Raw genomic sequence first — 22,677 nt, forward strand, 5'->3', positions numbered from 1 at the left:
AAGAAAGCACAACGGCAGGAAATGGTGAGAACTTTTAAGCGAAGGTGTAGCCGACCCAGTGTCAAATAGACAAAGTGTAGAAAAGACAAATATTATACATTTGATCTTTTCTATCACATAAATAATGTTTACTTCCAGGATTTCCATCTTGTGCTTTCAGTAACAGTAAACTACAGTATTTAGTACAAGATTAGATGATGATCATGTCCTAACACTTACATTTCCTCCATAAAACTAGAAGAATGGCAGTTAAGGTCCAATGAAATATGCTGGTTAAATGCAGTATTTGTACTTGCTTGTTGGTGTTGCTTAATGCATTTCTTAATCCTCCAATTATTGTATCACACAGCACTAAGCACAACAATTGAGTAATAAAGTGGCTGCAAATATAATTTGGAACAAACTTTTTTTTGTTCAATATAATTATTTATTGCTTGTATAGTCACACAAAAGTGTGAGTTCCATGAGGACAGAGACAGTTGTCTGTTTTGTTTACTACAATATCTTCAGGGCCAGTAATGACCGGAAGTTGTTACTCGTTAAATAAATGAAGTCAAATGTAGGGTGATTTCTAAGCATGAGGAGTTCTAGAGCTCATTGATGTCATCCAAAGCTTAGGTTCTTAATGTAATGTATTCCAGGCTCATCCATGTTGTAGCAAATGGCAAGATTTCATTCTTTTTTTTTTAGGACTGAATAATACTCAATTGTATATATATGTGCCATAATTTAACCATTTATCCATTGACACTTAGGTTGTTTCTATATCTTGGCTACTGTGAACAATGCTTCAATGAGCGTAGAAGCACAGATATCTTTACAAGGTTGTGTTATTACTTTCTTTGAGTATATGTCCAGAAGAGGGTTTCTTGGGTCATAAGGTAGTTTTGAATTCCTTGCCTCACAAAACTTGGATTTGTCTTTGCTTTTTTTTTTTGGAGACAGCGTATCGCTCTGTTGCCCAGGTTAGAGTTCAGTGACCCAATTTCAGCTCACTGCACCCCTGCCTCCCAGGTTCAACGATTCTACTGCCTCAGCCTCCCAAGTAGGTGGGACTACAGGTACCCACCACCATGCCTGGCTAATTTTTGTAATTTTAGAAGAGACAGGGTTTCACCATGTTGGCTAGGCTGGTCTCAAACTCCTGACCGCAAATGATCCACCCGCCTTGGCATCCCAAAGTGCTGGTATTACAGGCATGGGCCACCATGCCCAGCCACCTTTGCTTTTTTTCTACCTCCTTTTACCCATTGTCTATGCCTTGTAACCAGTCCAAATGCCCATCAGTGATAGACTGGAGAAAGAAAATGTGGCACATATACATGGAATACTATGCAACCATAAAAAAGAATGAGCTCATGTCCTTTGCAGGGACATGCATGGAGCTGGAAACCATCATTCTCAGCAAACTAACACAGGAACAGAAAACCAAATGCTGTATGTTCTCACTCATAAGTGGGAGTTGAACAATTAGAACACATGGACACAGGGAGGGGAACATCACATACCATGGCCTGTTAGGGGGTGGGAGGCAAGGAGAGGGAGAGCATTAGGGCAAATACCTAATGCGTGCGGGGCTTAAAACCTAGATGACGGGTTGATGGATGCAGCAAACCACTATGGCACATATATACCTATGTAACAAACCTGCACATTCAGCACATGTATCCCAGAACTTAAAGTATAATAATAAAAAAAGACACCCAGGCATCATTCTCAACAACTATCCTCTTCATATTATAGTGCCGAAGTCCAGTACATTCTAAGGTCCTGTATGTCAGAAGTCTGTCATCTCCTCCTCTTTCCCTACTTCTATTTTGTTGAAACCCTCAGTATATATCTCATCAATTCATTTTTTCAACAGTTCTTGAGTGCCTACAGTAGCAGTCAGGTTCTGACTATTACATACTGTCATTCACTGGATATCTAACTGGTCTTGCTGCCCTCATCTTCCGAAGATCATTCTCCACACTGCGTCCAGAATGATCTTTCATAAATATAAATGTAGTAACAATTTTCATGGTTTGTCAATTCTCCCAAAAGATTACCAGGAAAACACATTGATGAAGCAACACTAAGTGTATTAGACATGCTACCATAAGGGAAGACACTAATTTGACACAGTCTTGGAAGTGTGTAAAAATTCCTACTTCTCAGATCGTATTCACCATGTTGCCCAGGCTGGTCTCAAACTCCTGACCGCAAATGATCCACCCGCCTTGGCATCCCAGTGCTGGTATTACAGGCATGGGCCACCATGCCCAGCCACCTTTGCTTTTTTTCTACCTCCTTTTACCCATTGTCTATGCCTTGTAACCAGTCCAAATGCCCATCAGTGATAGACTGGAGAAAGAAAATGTGGCACATATACATGGAATACTATGCAACCATAAAAAAGAATGAGCTCATGTCCTTTGCAGGGACATGCATGGAGCTGGAACCATCATTCTCAGCAAACTAACACAGGAACAGAAAACCAAATGCTGTATGTTCTCACTCATAAGTGGGAGTTGAACAATTAGAACACATGGACACAGGGAGGGGAACATCACATACCATGGCCTGTTAGGGGGTGGGAGGCAAGGAGAGGGAGAGCATTAGGGCAAATACCTAATGCGTGCGGGGCTTAAAACCTAGATGACGGGTTGATGGATGCAGCAAACCACTATGGCACATGTATACCTATGTAACAAACCTGCACGTTCAGCACATGTATCCCAGAACTTAAAGTATAATAATAAAAAAAGACACCCAGGCATCATTCTCAACAACTATCCTCTTCATATTTGTGATCTAAGTAAGTGATTAATACATAGTTGATACGTGAATGCACAATATGTACTCATTTTAATATTAATTGAATACATAAGACATTGCTTCTTAATTTTGCTTTAATCAGCACAATAACAAAATTTATTGAGAATTTACTGTAGACCAGGTTCTTCCATGCTGTGTGTATATTGTTAACACGTTTAACCTATCTTACCAACGTTAGGAGTTTATGCTCTTGTTATGTCCATTTTCAGGTGAGAACACTAAGGTTCAGTGGTACAGAAAAGAATTTGAGTCTAGATATTTTGGTTCCAGAGCCCATACTCTTAATTCTGTGTACACTACACTTCTGTAGCATGTTTGATAACATATTGGTAACACTCAGTTGCCAAATGTATTTGCATATATCACAACCAGTATCCTGATATATGTTGGTTGGGTTATGAAATGACACATAATTTGCTCAACGAACATTTATTAAGTTTTACAATCTGCTAGCCACAATTTGATATTCCTTATATGTACTACCTAAGTTAAGTAACCTAAGTAAATGTAGGAGGATTTGAGACATGCATTTACTTCCTCCTCTTTGATTTCTAAGGCACCACACATTCCAGGTTTTCTTTGTTTTTCTGCATCTGCTTTCATTTTAATTTGCTGGTTCTTCCCCATCAACACAAATTCCTGATATCACAGTAACCAGGGATTGGTTCTTAGATCACATTCATTTTCTTGATGATCTTATCTAGCCTCCTGGCATCAAATATTGTCTGTAAGTTGATGCCTCCCAAATGTTTACCCCCAGCTCAGAGCTTTCTGCCAAACTCCAAACTTAGATACACAACTTTCTATACATTCCTAGTCGATTCAAATTTACCCTATGTAAAACTAAATTTACTAACAGTCAAATCTGCTTCATCAGTAGTTTTTCCTGTTTCAGTAAGGTTTCACTGTATCCGTCCAGTTGCCCCAACTTAACACCGTGGAGTCAAACTTAGTCTTATTCTTTCTCACACCTGATGTTGTTAGAAGATTAGAAAACTAGGCCAGGTCCACCTTGACTAAGTGTATATCCAAAATCTGATCACTTCTGACTACTTACATTGCCACCACCATCATCTCTGGTCTGAATTAGTGAAATAGCCTGTTAAACAGGCCTGCCTGCTTTGGCCTTGCCTTAACTGGAATCCATTTTGTCTGCCAGATGGTCCTGTTAAAATGTAAGGCAGATCACATCACTCTTCTGCTGAAAACCTTCCCATGCCTTGCCAGTCATTCAGTAAAATGCAGTCCGCTGTTTTATAAGCCCATGCACAATCACCTCCTCCTTTCTCTATGTTTCTTCTCTGGCTTCCTTTTCCACCATTGTCACCCTCTCTCATTCCACTGCAGTCGTAGATGCTTCTACCTGGAACACATTTCCTCCACATACTCACATGGTTTTCTCTCTCATATCTTTAAATCTTTTTCTCAAAGGATACCCACTCAATGATATTTTCCCTGATCATCCTAGTTAAATCTGCAATGTCCCCTTCCCTAGCACTTTCAGTTCCCCTTCCTTGCTTCATTTTCTCCATAACACTTATATCCTTCTATTTTACTTACTTCTCTTGATTAGCATGCCTTCGCTGACATGATTCACTGAATGAGAACTTAGATTTTTGTCTGTTGTATATGGCTATACCATCATTGCCTGAAATAGATTGTAGTTGCTTAATAAACATTTGTTAAAGCAATGCTATTTGTAATAAGTAACAGAGCCAGAATTCCATATGATTTCCAAGCTCTTCTCTACAAAATAAAGTTATGATGCCTTGAATGTATAAAGTCTCTTTTGCTAGTTGCTCTTCTACCTGGCAAATCTGTAATTAAAATAATTTTATAAAAAATTATCTATTTGAAGTTTTTATCTTGTTTGTTCAATTGCCACTAGACAGGCTAGACAAAGATAAGCTTACCAATTGATTATGAATATCTTACATGCTTATTAAAAAGCAAAATAATGGATATAACACATTATGATTTTCATGTTTGAGGATATATCAGCTCTAATGAGTAGATGCTAAAAGAGCCTCAACTTTTTGATTTTCTTATTTCTCCCCAAGACAAGGATAGATATCCCTGTGCTGATGGCATCAAATGCATTGGCAAGCCTAAAATCAAACCAGCTTTCTAGTAGACTCCACTCAAGGTCATCATAAAGCTTCCTTTGAAAATTTGCTTGCCAGTTTTTTGTCTTCACATTGAAAAATAGTATATTGGCAACTAATGTTATACATTGCTCAGTGGCAGGTGATACCGCTAAAGATGGTCAATTACATGCTAAAAACAAAGGACTTTGAGCTCTGTTGGATGCCAAAACCTACAGTCAATTCAGTCAATATTTTAGACAATACAGAGGGAAGAATCACTTAAGGAAAATTGCCACAGTATACATTAAATATCTTTGTTTATACCATTTTAGTTTATCTGACATCTCTAAATGCTTTTCTGTATATGCTGCTGACAAGGAGCAAATTTGTTTGTTTAGAAATTCTGCAGCCTTTCCATCCTTTGCTTTAACTTTCTTGTTGAGGTACTAATGAGCTGTGAAAAGGCCAAATGAAAGAGAAATAAGACCTCCAGATAATCTGTACTCTGATAAACTACTCCCAGAATAATTGGAAGTTTATGGTTGTTCTAGGGCAGTGGGAGAAATAAGCAATGCTGGCCAACTCTTTGGAACAACCCGTGTTAATAATATCGTAAAAGAAGGTTACAAGGCAATCACCATCCTTTCAAACAAATGTCATGCATGTACTTTCAGGCCTAGGCACAGTGTTATCTGAAAAGTTTAATAGGTAGGATTGTATTTTGTCCCAATGTTTCTAAATCAGGAAATTCTAAGCATACTTGTGACGATTTCTCTTCCACCTTAAATGGCTTCCCTTTTCCCGATTGATAGTTTTTGCAGACCCAACACGTATCTGGCTTTCCTTTTCTACTCATTTTGCTTGATTTTAATTTAACTTTATGTTAAGGTTTTGAATAGCTGCCGTACTTTCATATTTGGAGTTTAACATAATTTATGGGGGTGGCAATAATTTGATGACCTTTTTAGTATAATATAAAGCCTATATATGAAAACTTTCAAATAGAATATGTAGTGATTTTGTAGGAAATTTGTAAGTATTATACAAATCAAGAATATGGTAGCTGATTCCACTAGAGACTATTTTGAAAATATAAGGAAACTTTGTTTTTAAACATAGTATTGATTATCTCACTATGTGACAAAAAGGCGTTTTTATTTATTCTGTTTCTTTCCATTTCTGCTTTCCAAAGTAGAACAAATAAATTGAAATGTACCCATAGGTGTGTTTTAAATTTTGACATATGTTTCGGGTATGATGATATACCAATAAAATTCCAGTAATATTTGCTGCGTATTTATTTCATTGTATCTATATTTTATGTGCTGATTTAAAATTTAAAATATGAGTAAATTTTAAGGCATTGTACTAGTGAAGCTCATGGTAGTTCATTTTTTATTTTTATACGGACAAGTTATCTGTTTAGAACACAAAAATTATATATCATATCCAGTCATATTATAAACATAAGATTGGTCACAGAAAGTTCTAAGGGTGAAAAAGACCGGATGAATCAAAGAATTCTATCAATAGTTCTGTGAGTGTGTGAGAGACTTATAATCACATTCACATAAAATATGACACATTATTATATTTTGATTTTTAAATGAAATTTTATAAATCTAGCTGTCTCTGGGAAATGTTTCTTCCCCTTGAGTTATTAGAAAAAAAGTCTGGCAACAAGTTAATATTCAGGATTTTGTGAGACAGATATTAAATTCATTTCTCATCTCTGCTTTTTATTAACTCTTCGACCTTGGGCAAGTTTCTAACCTTTATGAATCAGGTCTCCTTATAGTAAAATGTAGACAATAATCATCCCTTATGTTGTGAAGTTAAATTAGATGATTTAGTGGAGTGCTGACACCATCCCTCACAAATGGTAAACACTTAATTCACTATACTTCTGTTCTGGTGGTAAACTCTAAAAGAATTTAGACGATGAAGAAAGCATTATAGGTTAAAGCACAGTCTACACAGTGGATAGCACCCACTTAGGAGATACACGAGATGAACTGGGGTTCTAGAAGGACATATTATAATGTCTCATCATAGCCTTATTTAAGAATTAAGAAAGAAATTTACCAATTTTTAATATACAGGTTTTCAGATAATTTGATGTATGGTACTTGATATCTACCTGGAAAAATCAGAGATCCTTAATAGGATGCGTAATGTCAGGCCTCTTTCTGATTTATTCGCGTTTCTGGTGTTCTTGATGCGCTGCTATGCATACGAACACTGAAGTGTGTTTATAGATTATGTTATCTTAAGTAGTAGACTACTTAGTCTTTTTCAGTAATATCAGAGTAACCTAGGAAATCTATTTTACTACATACAAATGTTCTGGACATCTCATGGCAAAGTAGTTGAAAAGATTGAGTTATATACTTTCTTTTTGAAAAAGTCAAGTGTTAGATAAATGCCGAACATTTTCGGGTTGGCAAGTGGCTGTGAGTACTATATTATTTCTCAAATTATTTCCAAAAGCAGAAAACCTTGACTCTTTCAAGGAGAAGATTCTGTATTAACAGTACTAAGAAAGAGACTAGATTTTATAAGATATTCATGCTGTGGAGAGAGCATTTTCAAAATGGGTATTTGGTGGTAGTCCCATTATAAATATGTCAGTTATAAAATATTATATACCTGTAGAAAATAAATGGAAAGAAATGTCAAATCTGTTTAAAAATATTAGAGGTGAAAACTTTCAGTGAGGTTTTGACTCTGTTTATGACTTTAGGACATTTACTTTCTATGTTAACCTCACTTAGGGTTCTGTTTTGCTTTTCTACTCATGCTTGCCTCAGTTTGTAATATACACATATCTGTACATATCCTTTAACCCTCTTTTAGTATCTTCACCAAATCAGAAGTGATTGCTCTTATCACTTAGCCCACCCTGATTTTGAGTTGTTTTTTTTTGAGATGGAGTCTCGCTGTATGGCCCAGCCTAGAGTGCAGTGGCGTGATCTTGGCTCACTACAAGCTCTGCCTCCAGGGTTCACGCCATTCTCCTGCCTCAGCCTTCCGAGTAGCTGGGATTACGGTCGCCCACCGCCATGCCCAGCTGATTTTTTGTATTTCCAGTAGAGACGGGGTTTCACCGTGTTAGCCAGGATGGTCTTGATCTCCTGACCTCATGATACGCCTGCCTCGGACTCCCAAAGTGCTGGGATTATAGGCATGAGCCACTGCGCCGGCCATTTTTTTTTTACTTGAAAATATGAGAAGAAATATTAGTATAACAAGAGATGGCAACTTATCTAAGGGTTTCATACTTCTATTTTTCTGAAATGCAAAAGACTTACTTCATTCTTCTCAGTTCTATGAACCCTGAGATCAAAAGTTTTAATTGTCCATGGGACACAGAGATACAGACCCTGGAGCATGATTACTCCTATTAGGAACCAATGATAAAATTGAACTTCCCATTGCTTTAGCCAACTCTCCACATGGGCCTTATGGTTTACCTTTATCAACAGGGTATAGAGGACTTTTATTACTTTCCTTGAGGTGGAGGTCAGAATTTGCATCTGTTAATGAAATCTACCAGAGTCCTCCCAAGAATTAATACCATTCTTTGAAATTACAGGCTCTGAAGTCCTTAACTAAGAATCTCTTTCCTTGAATAGGGAAGCCAACACTGCATTGAAGAAGACAGTAAGTGAAATAAACGGAAGTGGGATTTGTCATTTCTTCTGCCTGCTCTGTCATGGAAAGATGCTTTGGCCTAATTCTCTTAGGAAAAAAACATGTCCTCATATTAATATAAACTAAGACGGAATATTTTTGCATGTCATATGCTATGCGCGATTCATTTTTTTATTCAACAAACATCTAGTATGTTATACTGTATGTCAGGCACTGAACAAAATAAACTGCCTACTGTCATGAGGTTTCCAAGATGCTACATCACCTGTCATAAAAGAACTTCCCCATTTCCACAATCACACTCTTATAATTGTCTTCCTAATTAGCTCACTAGTTATTTATATTATTTCACTAATTTTAATAATGAAACTAACCCACACAAGCACTTATAGATGCCCAAGAAGTAGAGACAGGGAGTTACACATTAATTTTCCCATAAGGATTTGTCTCCCTTCTGAAGACTATACCACATCTTTGTTTAAGGAATAAGGAAAAAAGACAAAGGTATGTAACATAATTAGAGAGAAAGCACACAGAATTTAGTGATATATGTGAAAGGTAATGGGATAATCCAGGCAGCTGGTGTACTTGAAGGAGGTGAATATAGCCAATGTCTTTGGAGAAAATTAACCTAGTTAGAAAAGATGTGTCAATTTAGTAGAATATTTTTACAACCTAAAATCTAATTGAACCAAACTCCTCTTTGTTGTTGTTAGTTCTTCGCTAATCTGGGTTGCACTAAATAAGAACAACGAGGCAGTGAAAATGATTTTATAAAAGTTGAATAGCAAGGGGTGATGCTGAATGTTAATACAATCTCCGTATGTTATCTGTGAGCCTTACATGTACCCTCTGAATTAGTATCATACCTATTTTCAGGTGTGTACCAAGAATGTGAAATTTAAAAACTTTGCCAAGTTCAAGTACACACTACTAATAAATTCCAGAGCCTGAATTTGATCTCATGTTTATTTTACTCCAAAGTGAGAGAGACTTAAAGTTTCCTGAATGCGGACACTGGTTTTATGCAGCATGATTTCTTTGAGACATTATTATATACAGTGATGGAGGTGTAGGACAGGGGAGGGCAGTGAGATTTTAGAGATGGCTAGCTTGGACATGCAGTAGAGTGGGAAAGTGACTGAGGAGAATCAATTGGAGGGGGAGAGATTGGGGAGAGGAAAGATAATCAATAGTGAGAAGTGCAGAGAAATTAGATTAAATGTGGGAAGCAATTTTATTATCAGGAGATAGCAATCTGCCGCCTGAGGGTGAAAATAGACTTGCTACCTGTTTTTTGTAAATAAAGTTTTATTGGAACACATCCATGTTTATTCACTTATGTATTGTCTCCTCCTGCTTTGGGGCTACAATTTGCAGTGATGGAACTGAGTGGGGGCAACTGGCCTTTAGTGGTCTGCACAATTGAAGATACCTATTTAGCCCTTTACAGAAAAAAGTTTAAGGAGTCTTGGATCACATAATGGGAAGAATAAGATTTTCACTGAAATATGAAGCGAAGAAGCTAGGATTGGTGTAACTGTAGATAAGTTTCTATATTTTGTGGATACCTATTGTGCTAACTTCTAATTTCTTTATACATAGACTTATGGAATAAATGAGTACATAGCTAAGAATATTATGATGACTCAAGCAAAAAAACAAAATTCCAAAACTGACTACATGGGAATACATATGTTTAGTTTCTCTTCGTAGCTCACAATTGAGTAATTTGTATATGCTATTCCAAACTCTATAGACTACAGTCATTCTAGAGGAATATTATTTAAGTGGCAGTATATGTCAATTTGAAATAATACATTTTCACAAGGTATATGTATTCTGTTTTGATTTTTTTTGGTAAGTAAAAACCACTTGTCTAAAGCAGTTTACTTCTGAATTGTTTTTATTTTAAAAGTATAGCCCAATGGATCATTTTTTTCCTATTTATAAATTACTGGTTAAAATAAATAAGACTTGGTGTTTTTGCATGAGGCCTATTTGAAAATTAATACAATTGTTAAACTTAGGATTAAGAAAAATAACATTAAGAATTTATTTGGTCTTCTGAGACATTTTGTAACTATTCTATTTTAAATTGAATTTAGTACTTTTAGAAAATCCCTTGTTTCATCTACCAACTCATATGAATTCCAACAAGCTACTGACATTTAAAATTATTGAAACATTGCCCAAACAGTATAAAATTATTATGTTCATCCTTCTTCTCTGGAGTCTATGAATCTCTGTCAGCCAAGGAATGTCAGTTGGTTTACTGGGGATCCCATTATTCCTCCCACACCTCATAGGTGTGATTTCGATTTTCTCCTCATCTTGGAAATAGGTCCTCCTTTTAGGGTGGTTGTAAGAATTATATGAAACAATATGAACAAAGAAATCACTAGGCTGGACATTGTTCGCATGCCATCCAATAAATTTCTGAGAAAGTTTTTTTAAATTGATGTTTATCAAGATTTTATTATAAACTGTTTTTTTTAAAAATAAATCTTTTATATTGGGTTACTAAATTGTTCTAGGTACGTTTCTCTAAATCTTCTATTATTTTCTCTGACCTTCCATTGGTTTAGGATAATTTGCCGTAACAATGCTTATTTCTTTTTCTTCCTTCTTGATTTTATGAGAAAGGTTCTATTTTGTGCATTATAATAGCCAAGACAGAAACTCTCAGGTGAAGTGCAGGAAAAAATAAAGGAATAAAATATAAGTTAGAAAGTAAGTGTATACCCAAAGATATAAATAGTAGAATTAGAGAAATTAGAGGAAGAAAACATACGCACACCCACGTATAAGTTTGTATACTATATATGTATGTGAATCACATATGAAATGTGAGTAGGAATATTTGGAAGGCATATATTTAAAATTATGAATATTTTATGTCATGTTACTCATGTTACTCCATTTTCAAGGTATTGATTGGTTAAAACATATTTTATATAAAACCTGAAATTGGAAGCACAAATGACCTTTAATGAGAAATTAAAATTACCCCAAACAATTTAGTAAATACTTATTATCTTTGTGCAATGCTGTTAGGCGTGTGGTCAGAGTCCCTTCCTTCCTACAATGTAGTGGTTAGCATAATATCTAAAGATATGCGGCTTAAAAAAATAATGAAGCAAAATGACTGGAACCTTCATTGACAGTATGTTTCAGAGAGAGAGAGTGATTTTACAATAGAAAGTTTATTTTAAAATAACATATAAGCTTTTACAGATACTTTTTTTTATAATAAAATCTCAACTGCTAGAAACTTAGAGTATATCAGTGTATTAGATGGCTGTAGGTTTTGTGGCACTAACAAAAATGCAAGGATGGATGAACGAAAAAATGAGTTTATTTCTCTTTCAGAGTTACTTCTCTTAAATTTGGTGTAGTTGGGAGTGATCAAGGTCTTGTAGGAAGGCTCTGCTCATTCAGGGATCCATAGTCCTTATGCCTAGTTTTTCGGTCATCCCCTGGGATGCTGTCTTCGTAGGCATGGTCAAGGATAGCTCACAGCTTCATGTGTGTATCACGAACTTCGGGAGGGAGGACAAAGAAGAGAGCATGTCCATGCCCTTTTAGGTCTTAGTGATGAAGTTGCATGCATTATATCCACTGGCCAATATTTGGTTACATGTCACATCTAACTGCAAGGGAAAGTGGGAACTGGAGTTACTTTTCTAGATAGCCAAATTGTCCCCTAAACTTTCTAATACTATATAAAGGATGAAGAAAGATGCATATTGGAGGACGAGTAGTCTTTGCTGGGGCCATTTTTTAATGTAGGAATTAAGATTAATGTTTTTGGCTCTAGAACCTGTTGTTTAATAGGCTATAGAATGAAATTTTTAAAAACTAAAATACCCATATATGTGTACATATGATATCCATTTTTGTCTTCTTAAACAGAGCATCCTGTGCACAATGTAGCATTTCTGTGACGGATTCTGTAATAGTGAAGAATGTTAAATTTGCTGACATTTAACATAAAAGGCAAATCACAGGATTAACAGAAGGTATAGAGTTCAAATGGTGGGCTTGGCACATGCCTGCCTTTAGAAAGAATTTCTTAGCTTTATTTTTTGCTCAGCTTCTTCTGACTTTTTTTTTTGTTTATGTATCTGTGTTTTTAAAAAGCTTTTAAAAATATATTTTAAATTCTTGTGGCTACATAGTAGGTGTATATATTTACGAGGTACATGAGATATTTTGCTAGAGACATGCAGTGTGAAATAAGGACATCATGGAGAATGGGGGTCTTATCGGGTCTGTGCTACCCTCTGGGCTGTATCCCATTGCTGTCTTTCTGGTATTTTGGTATCTTCCCCAGTGTGATACCAGTGTCTGTGACTTGCGTGCATTATTTAGACTTGACTTTTGATTTCCTACTCACCAACGTAGTGAAGACCAGGTATTTTCCTAGTAGTTTCCAAACCATTGATTGAATTTGTAGAAATTAAGAAAAAATGTAATTTGAGTTATTTTTAAGAAGTTTTATGAGGGCCAGATGCAGTGGCTCACATCTGTAATCCCAGCACTTTGGGAGGCCGAGGCGGGTGGATCACCTGAGGTCAGGAGTTTGAGACCAGCCTGGCCAACGTGCCGAAACCCTGTCTGTACTAAAAATATAAAAATTAGCCAGACGTGGTGGTGTGTGCCTGTAATCCCAGCTACTCAGGAGGCTGAGGCAGGAGAATGGCTTGAAGCCAGGAGGCGGAGGCTGCAGTGAACTGAGATCCCACCACTGCACTCCAGCCTGGGCAACAAGAGCAAAACTCCATCTCAAAAAAACAGAAAAAAAAAAGTTATATTATGATATTTTGTAAAAGTACTGTTTCTTAGACTCTTAACTCATTTTCTTCATTAACAGAGATTGATCATATTGTGATAAAGATGTGTTTTGGAATCCAAACAACCTGGTTTTAAGTCCCAGAACCACCAGTTACCTTTGTGACCTTTGGCAAGTCACCTAATTTTTCTGTTTCCATTTCCTCCTCATACTAATCTCTGTTACCCTGATCTGTTGTAGTGAAAAAATGATATAATGCATATCAAATGATTAGCAAATTGACTGGCACTAAGTACTCAGGAAATAATGGCAGCTGTTGTTATTGCTATTATATATGTAGTAGTTGTATTTGTTGTTTTAATGTTGCCATAATAGCAAGCCATGATTTTTCCTAAATCCTCATTAGGGCTTAACTTTGAACTGAATTTCAGGCCGTATCAATATTAAAAATTACCTATTTAATAGTGTCATTAGATAGAATGTCATGTACAGTGTTGCATGATGGATTAATTTCTCATAAATCACTTCAGTAATCATTTGTATGCTTTGACTAGTACCCTGGTTTACATATTATATCTGTGAGAAAACACAGCAGAAATGTGGCAAGAATATTTCCAGGTACTAATCCTGGTTCTTCAGAACTGCTCTTCTGTTATTTAGTGAAATAACCACTTGGTTATCCCTCTGTAATCCTTTATCTCTGAAATAATCTTTTACTGAGGGATAAAAAGATTATAGAATACACCAAAAAATTCACCATCCGTGCATTGACTTAGACTCCATAAAAAAGAAGTATGATACGTTTAAATGAACTAAGAATGATAAAATTTTCAGATGTTCTTGAAGCATTTATGTATTCAAGAACAATAAAACTGTTCTTTATCCAGGTTAAAACTCACATCACGTTTTAAGGCTGAATTTAGATAAATTGCAAAAATAAATCAATCTTATCAGTGATATAAAACTGCTCAGTGATAGACTGTGCCCTCTCAAAGTGTCCCAGCTATTTTTTTCTAAGAGCTTGGTGGTGTGCTGGATTGCTGGTTTCACAACCTATGTGTAGCCACTTGATGACTTACCTCAGTTTGAATTGCCCAAATCATGCTTCCAAAATCACACAGAACTCATTCAACTGTCTCCTCATAAAAACCATTTGCCATTTCAATGAACATTGGCCCCAAGACACAGGCATTGGCAGAGCATTTCTTGGGATCTAGAATGTGCTTAGCATTTTATATGCACTATCGCATCTAATTTTACCAGAAATCTTATGGACAGGTATTTTTCTTGTTTTATAGATAGAGTAACTGAGATGCAGAGAGGTTAAATATCCAAGATCAGGCAGGTAGTAAACTGGGTTTTAAAATATATTTAGATATTGGGTAGTATCAAGGCTATTGCTCTATACTTTATTAGGACAATTTCTAGTAATAGAAATTCTACAACTAGAAATTGTCTCCAGAAATGAGTTTCTAGAGATTTTTCTAGACATTGCTAGACTAAAACAGTCATTTGTCATCCCTTATTGTTTTACCTTTCTCCTTTCCACTCTTCCACCTTTTTTAATGAGCAATGTCTTCAAGGAACATGGGTGACAATATCTAATACTTTCTCAAATAGGCAGTAATTAAGACTCTGAAGTCTGTGGATAACGTTGAATAAATTTGAGTGTACTCAATTTTGAGAAAAAAGCAGAATCGTTTCATCCATTCATTGTTATGCCTCTCATCAGAATCATTATTTGCCCAATGTACTGAAGAGAAACATAAACTACTGTGATAAAGACAAAATAGGATTGAAGCATAGGAAAAATAATTAGTTCCAGTTGATGATACTGGCATCTCAATTCATGAAATGATTGGGGTCTATCTTCCTTATACGTAGATCTGTAAACAACAAAAATCAAGTTTCCTAGAAAATCTCCTTATTTGATGCCATGACATGTATGAACTGATCTCCAGCTTAGGTATAATGTAAAATTCTGTGATGATAAAAACATATTTTCGGATGCTGAAACAAAGCATTAGCTTCTTTATATATCTTTATTTCCAAATTCTCAGATTAAACATGGTTTTATTTTAAAATGTCTTTTATTCCAAGGTCTCTATGGAAAATATACAAATGTAGAATTCAAGCAAATTTCTTTTTTCATCAGTTTGCTTAGTCTGAAATTCCAGAGCCATTTCCAATTTTGTTTTACAAACTGCAGAAAAAAGTTTAATCTCACCTTAGAACATATATACACATACATATCTAAATAAACCCATATGCACATCTGAAACAAAAACTGAGACAATAATTCTTAGTATTAAAGTGGCATAGACTAATACTTTTTATTCTTTTAATTTTAAAATATTCCTAGTCATAACCCACTGACATGATTTTATGAACCATGAATGGATTATGACTTACCATTTGAAAAACAATAGTCTATAGACTATTTACTCAGATTTTAAATTAAAATTTTGATTATAACTCTGTAGTTGAATTTATGGATCTAAACGTAAAATTTTGCATAGCTTATTCAGATTCGAATTTAGCTTTAAGAAGGCTGTCTTTGAAATGTTTTTGTTTTATGCACATTCTCAGACAAAATATTTACATTGAGAACTTGAGTACTAGATGTCATGTCCTTGAGTATAAGGATATGCCTTTAATATGTTCTTCAAAAATTCAATTCTATGTAAATATCAATAAATTAAAAAGTTTAATATTCTGATTCAAATTGCACAATGTGAAATATCGTTACTTGAGTACTAGTGCTGTTTACAGTGTTTCATTTGGAGAAGATTATGTGAACTCAAGATTGTTAATGATTTTTAAGAATTCTTAAATACGAGCTAGGTTGAGGTTCAGATTTCAAAAAGAGTTAAATAATGTTTGCTCTTACACATTTTGGGGGTCGTATTTTCGACAATAATTTTCCGTCTTCTGAAACCCAAACAGTGACTTAAGAAGGTAACCTTGGGGCAATTTATGTTTCAAAACACTTCTTATACATACACAGGAATTTGATAATAATTACAGCCATAACATACTTTATTTAGTTCTTACACAAGGTCAGACACTCTGTCAAGTGCATTATACACTCTTTAATTCTTACCACGATCTTATTATGGAATTATTATTCTTCCCATTTTACATAGGCAGAAACTAAGGCTTATGCAGGGCTAAGTAACTTTCCCAAAGTCACAAGATTCCCTTTCTTTCTATATCATCAATTTCAGCATAAGTGGTTGGTTCATACAGGAGCATAACAGGAGTAGGAAAGGATATGATACGATTTCTTGGTCGTTTGTATTTTCTTGAAAGAATTGCCTTCTTTCTGCATTTGAAGCAGGGTCTGGTTCTTCTAAAACACAAATTCAAAAATAAAATTATCAAGAATTTCAGGATAGTATCAGCAGATAAAAGAGGCATGTGTTTCTTCTGCGCTCAGGGCCCTGTGCAACTGCTCAGGTTGCACAAACATGAAGCTGGTTCCACCTGTGCACATCTCTCAGGCTACCTTTATGTTATTTTCCCCCTTAATGCTGACTTTGATATTTATTATTAATAGTATTTAGAGATAGAAGGGATATACCATGAAACTTGTTCTAACCCCTAAGACCTTCAGAAATTGCCTTACTCTTAGACAGGGGTCCCATTCAAGTAGCCCTTTCAGAGCACTTAGGCTCTTTGAGATGATAAAGTTGGGTAATTGTGACTCCACCAGGATGGCCTCTCTCTGCCACTTCTATATAAACTGGAAAAAGTGTGTGTCATTTGATGAAAATGTCATAGCAATAACTGCCACTGTGCCTTGTCATCTCAAAGGACTTAACAGTTGGGGAAATTTAAAATATTAAAATTTCCAAATTTGAGCATTTTCCATAAGAGCACAAGTAAGTTGATTCTGGCAGCATAGTGGGTAAGTCCCAGAACTGAGAAGGACAGGAAATGCAGCGCATACACACCAGGGGAAAGCCACCAAAGGTTGAGTTTTCTCTAGGTGAGATTATGAAATCCCCCAGACAGCTTCTGTTGTTCTACACTGCTCTTTGGTTCCTTTACAAAACCTTGTTTGTTAGGGGGCCCAGTGCTTGCTTGCAATATTTGGGGAATGCAGAAGATTCCTCTACAAATATTTCTCCAATATTCGTTTGTTCTGCTCAACTCCATAAATAGTATGCCTATGTTCTTGACCTCAGCAAAATCCCTGTTGAGCATGGTCTCAGGACTTTTGAAGCCCAGCAACCTGCAAGGAGTACTCTCCTCCCAAAGAAAAACCTCCTGCAAACTTACTAGTTTACTCAAATTTTTGCCCTTGAAATGCCTTTAGGTTAAGCGGCAGACATGTAGGTTATCCCAAGAAGCCTCTCCTATCACTTGAGAGTATGGTTCCCATAGCATGCAAATCTCTGCAAACATATGGCCAGGTTTAGAGGTCGTGTAAACGACCCTGTCTCTATTACTTGGCTTCAGATGGGGAGAAGTTAGAGCCACGCAGAGCACTCCAGCCTCTCCAGAGGAAGTCTTTCTCACCAAATTTTTCTAATCGACCTCCTTGCTTGTCCTTACACACCTTTAAGCTAGATAGTGGATTAAGGGTTGTGAGACCAATTTTGTGATCACTTCTTAGCAATTTTTTAACAGGTACCCTGGATCTTCTCTTTAGAATTATGGATGCTTTGTACACTTTGTTCTTGGCTTTAGGGTCCAGGTAGAAATTCCAAGACAGCCGTTTGCAATCTCACTTAATATCCTGCTAATTAAATTGGGTTAAAACATACTGCATATTTTACTTCTCCTAAGATAATGTCTTACTATTTAAATAGTGACCTTCTGGAAAGAAAGGCTAAATCATAGAAGTGATTATACTGTTAGAAATTTTAGATGGATGGGTGAGGTTTTTTTTTCTTTCTAAATGTTTCCTTCCTTTCCCCTACCTCCTTGTTTTCTTACTGATACCTTTAGTGGTCTGTAAACATTCGGAAATTATTTCATTACCTAGGGCCTCTCAGGAAGAGATGTTTCCTTTAATGCCATTGCAAAGGTATGTAAAATATAATTCTGATAATGTATATGTAAGTTATTGTAATAAGAATTGAGGAAAGTTCCTATGGATCAATATTTATAGCATTTAAAAGCAACATGAGGTGATACGCTAATTTACTCCTTCCAGTAATCTAGAAGAACTTTAATACGATATTAATTTGTTGTGGATTTTGACTATTTGGAAATTGGTGTATGCATGAGGAAGTTAAAATGAAAGCTCACTATTTTCTGTATCTGCTTTTCCTATGTCTGATAATACAGGTGGACAGTCCTAGCATTTTAAATATCTCATTCGATTTATCATTTATAGACGGGAACAGTCTGCAAAGACATTAATTGTGTAACACCCAATTTATTTTATTGTGCAGCATTTGGAAGCTCCTGAAGACAAGTCATTTGGCAGTTCATGATGGAGAGTGAAGTAAACCTGGACCGTTACCAAACAGCTTTAGAAGAAGTATTGTCGTGGCTTCTTTCTGCTGAGGACACATTGCAAGCACAAGGAGAGATTTCTAATGATGTGGAAGTGGTGAAAGAACAATTTCATACTCATGAGGTAAACTAAAACATTAATTTACAAAACGAAACATGACTTGTGATCATGGCAAGTCATCCTTTTTCCTCAGTTACTCTCTTACATCCTTGTATATTGGAAATGTAGTTATTATTATGTGCTTGGGATTCCAACAGTCAGATTTTGAAGTTCTCTTTTGGAGAGCAACCGTCGAAGGCATTTCTATCTGATTTGCCAACAAGACTATGAAAGCCCAGCTCCTTTCTCTTGTGTCAAGGCAATGCTGAGGCATTACTTACATTCCCGACCCAGTACTTGTATGGTATTGGGCTTAACTTCTCTCAGTGGGAGACTTTTCCTGAGATGATACACTTGTTTGGCTTCTTTCCCTTCCCTGTCCTTTTTCCTTCTTCTTCAGCTCCCTTGCAGAACTTCCAGGGAGCTCTTCCTTAATAAGTCACTTGCACTGAAATCCTTATATCGGGGCCTGCTTCTGAAGAACTTATGACATTTTTCCTTCATTCATATTAAAAGTGGTTTTGAGATTCTGCAAGTACAAATTAAAATCCTTTTACTGGGAACATAAATCTAAATGGGCCACAAGTTTAAAACCGCCAACAAATAAAACTCAAAACCACACTGATTTACCTAGAGTTCTAATTACAATTGTTAACTTCCTTCTTTGTTAGGGGTACATGATGGATTGGACAGCCCATCAGGGCCGGGTTGGTAATATTCTACAATTGGGAAGTCAGCTGATTGGAACAGGGAAATTATCAGAAGATGAAGAAACTGAAGTACAAGAGCAGATGAATCTCCTAAATTCAAGATGGGAATGCCTCAGGGTAGCTAGCATGGAAAAACAAAGCAAGTAAGTCCTTATTTGTTTTTAATTAAGAAAATTAACAAGTTTTGGAATCTTGTTATTATTTTGATGTAGTTTGATGGTTAAGTTACGATTCGCAGTTTGTTTCCAAGGCACACAGCTTTCTTTCAAGGGACACTGTGGTTGGATTTTCATGGCAATAACATTTTGGTTCTCACTTTTACAACTAAAAGAGCAGATGCTGGATAGATGCACTGTTCTCTACAGAACTATGTTTTGAGAGTTGCCAAAATTCTGTCATAGTTATTATTTTCTAGGTTTTCCTCCAAAAATTAAAATGTAACTATAAAAGACACAGAATCATGCACAGGAGATTATGTACATAAAATCACTTATTAGCTACAGTTGACAGGAAACTTCTCTTCTGAAGAAAAAGCCCTTGAAAATATTAAAGAGTTACTCCTCTATGTACGGAAATCCTCTTGAAAAAAATTATTCAAACGTTTTGGGAAATTCGTATTCAAATACAGTATGGCTGTGAATTATCTTAAGAATATATATTGACTTAATAAAAAGGTTTTGAGACGTTTCTGAAAAAATGATACATTTCTTATAAAGGTAACCAGCAGATCTCATCATTCTGGATATGCTGCTTTGATTTATATTGTTAAGTGTGTGTATTCATGTAAAGCCTATCAAGACAAGATTTTATTTTTAAATGAAAAGAAATGAAGTGCCAACTGTGGATTTGAATACATTAGTTAAAAAATTGTCCAAATGCCTTAAGTTTATTTAACTATTATTTATGAAGACTAAAAGCTTTAAAAATAGGACCAAGGAAACTCATTGGATATGCTAGAAGCATTGGTATTCCAGTACTAAATTACAGTGTGAATTAGGGAGAGGAAAAACACATTTTTAAGCTCAGGCCTTTTGAAAGAATAAATAAGGTACATATAAGATAGAGGTTTCATAACTCTATATGTATTCCAAGCCAGGAGATACTAGTCTATGCATATTGATAATATTTGCCTGCTGTGATCATGGTGATGATTGTCACTACCCCTAGAGGTGAGAGGTACAAGCGTCATAATTATTGAGTCTGCCCACCCCCCACCCCAGTGTTGACCAGGTCCACTAATTTACTCCATCTGTTATTGATATTAAGATACAAGCCACCTACTTGTGGTCATATGCCAACATTCTTCAGGTTAGAGCTTCTATTTGCAGTGATCTGTGGAACTTAAAGCAACCTCAAACAGAATTAGAAAGTTTTGAAAATCCAACCTCCTCTTTTACTGCCCTTGCCATAATAGCACCAGTGTCTTCTCCTTTGTGCACTCTATTTTTCCATACTCTCCTGGAGGCGAAATGCTCTCATTGTTCTTATACTCCCCATTTTCAATAAGACTAACATATGGCATTAATTATTCATACTAATCAGTTAATTAATTGCAGTGTGAAATTGAGTTGCAAGAAAATAGGAATTCCTCCTGGAATTAAAATTGCAACTTTTCTTATCTGAAACATTAAAAAAGAAAAAGTCTTTTATCTGTGATTCTAATATTAAAAAGATGTTTATTCAAAATATCTCCCTTTCTAGGGATACCTGCCATTAAATAAGGATGACAGACATATAGATATGTGTGCATGTAATTTCCTCATCCCCATCCCACTAGAGAATGGGAATTCTAAAATGGCAGTATTACTACCTAGCTGAGATTGACATAAAAAATTAGTTTGTCCTTAGGGAAGATTTAGGAGCTTTGGTATGTGTTACAGCTTTTAGAATAATTATCAAGAAGGCAAGGACAGCCCTCTAGCTGGGATAGCTTTTGCTAAACATCTTACAGAGTTTTTAAAATGAGACACGTACATGCAACCACTTCTATCACATAGTCTTTTCTGGAAAATTCCTTAAAAATGAATTTACAAAGCATTATTTGAGCAACACAAATTCAGAAAGAATATGAGAGTTTATAAATAACAGTGAGTCTTCCTTGCCACTTGCACTAACTTTGTATGTGTTCATGCATAAAACCTATTAAATTCTAATGAGATAAGCCATTATGTAAACTTTGCTGGACTTAATTTTTGAAAGATTTGGTGGGAAGAAACACAAAGGTGATTATAAAAAGAGGATAGTGTCAGTATTTTTAAATAACTAATCTAGGTTTTACTTAATGCTTCAAATAAACTGTAACCTGTTCAGTTTCCATTATCATGGTCATATCAATGATTGGCTTCAACTTGGAGCATTACCTATTTTTTTCTAAATATATGATTACTTCAGAGTAGAAGATTACTAGTAAAAATGGATTAGTCTTTTCTCGCTCTACCTAAGACAGGGTTTGGATAGATCCAGTTGGAAGCCATTATTTCCTGCCTAAGCCTTGGTTTAGCGATTAGAGAAATGATAATTAACAGTTGTCTAGGCATATGAAGTATATCCAAAGCTATGCTATAACTTCTAAGTTGATATAACAAAAATTAAAAAACTTCTTGTAAATATAGATAAGCTTATCACTAAAACCTGTGAACATTTACACTTAGCAATTACAAATACCATCTACCAACATATTTACTATTAGGTTGCCGCAAAAGTATTGTGTTTCTTTCCATGGAAAGTAATGGGGGAAACCGTAATTACTTTTGCACCAAACTCATAGCAACAATCAAATTACATTTGATATATAGTCATTGTGAGATATATATATCTTTATATGAAGAAATATTAATGGAATACGTTATCAAAAACAATTAATGGCACTGGAGACTCAATGATCATACAGGGTCTGGACCTAGATCTCATGAAATATATTCTGGAGAGGCTGGCAACTAATTAAAAAAAAAAAAAAAAAAACACACCAAATAAAAATACACTTTTGAAGAGATTAAAAGGTAATGTGATAGAGAATGGTTGAGGGGGCTACTTTAGATTTTGTGA

General features: G+C 35.5%; 1 protein-coding gene across 1 annotated transcript in view; it reads left to right on the top strand.

The window, feature by feature from the left end:
• Positions 1 to 22,677, top strand: part of DMD (dystrophin) — a 2,224,438-nt gene that overhangs the window by 572,669 nt on the left and 1,629,092 nt on the right. Inside the window, 3 exon segments of the mRNA XM_033201414.1 lie at positions 18,759 to 18,795; positions 18,798 to 18,946; positions 19,594 to 19,775. Coding sequence (XP_033057305.1) covers positions 18,759 to 18,795; positions 18,798 to 18,946; positions 19,594 to 19,775 — 368 coding nt within the window.

The sequence above is a fragment of the Trachypithecus francoisi genome, unplaced genomic scaffold (assembly GCF_009764315.1).
Source record: "Trachypithecus francoisi isolate TF-2019V2 unplaced genomic scaffold, Tfra_2.0 Lachesis_group6, whole genome shotgun sequence".
NCBI classification, from domain to species: Eukaryota; Metazoa; Chordata; class Mammalia; order Primates; family Cercopithecidae; genus Trachypithecus; species Trachypithecus francoisi.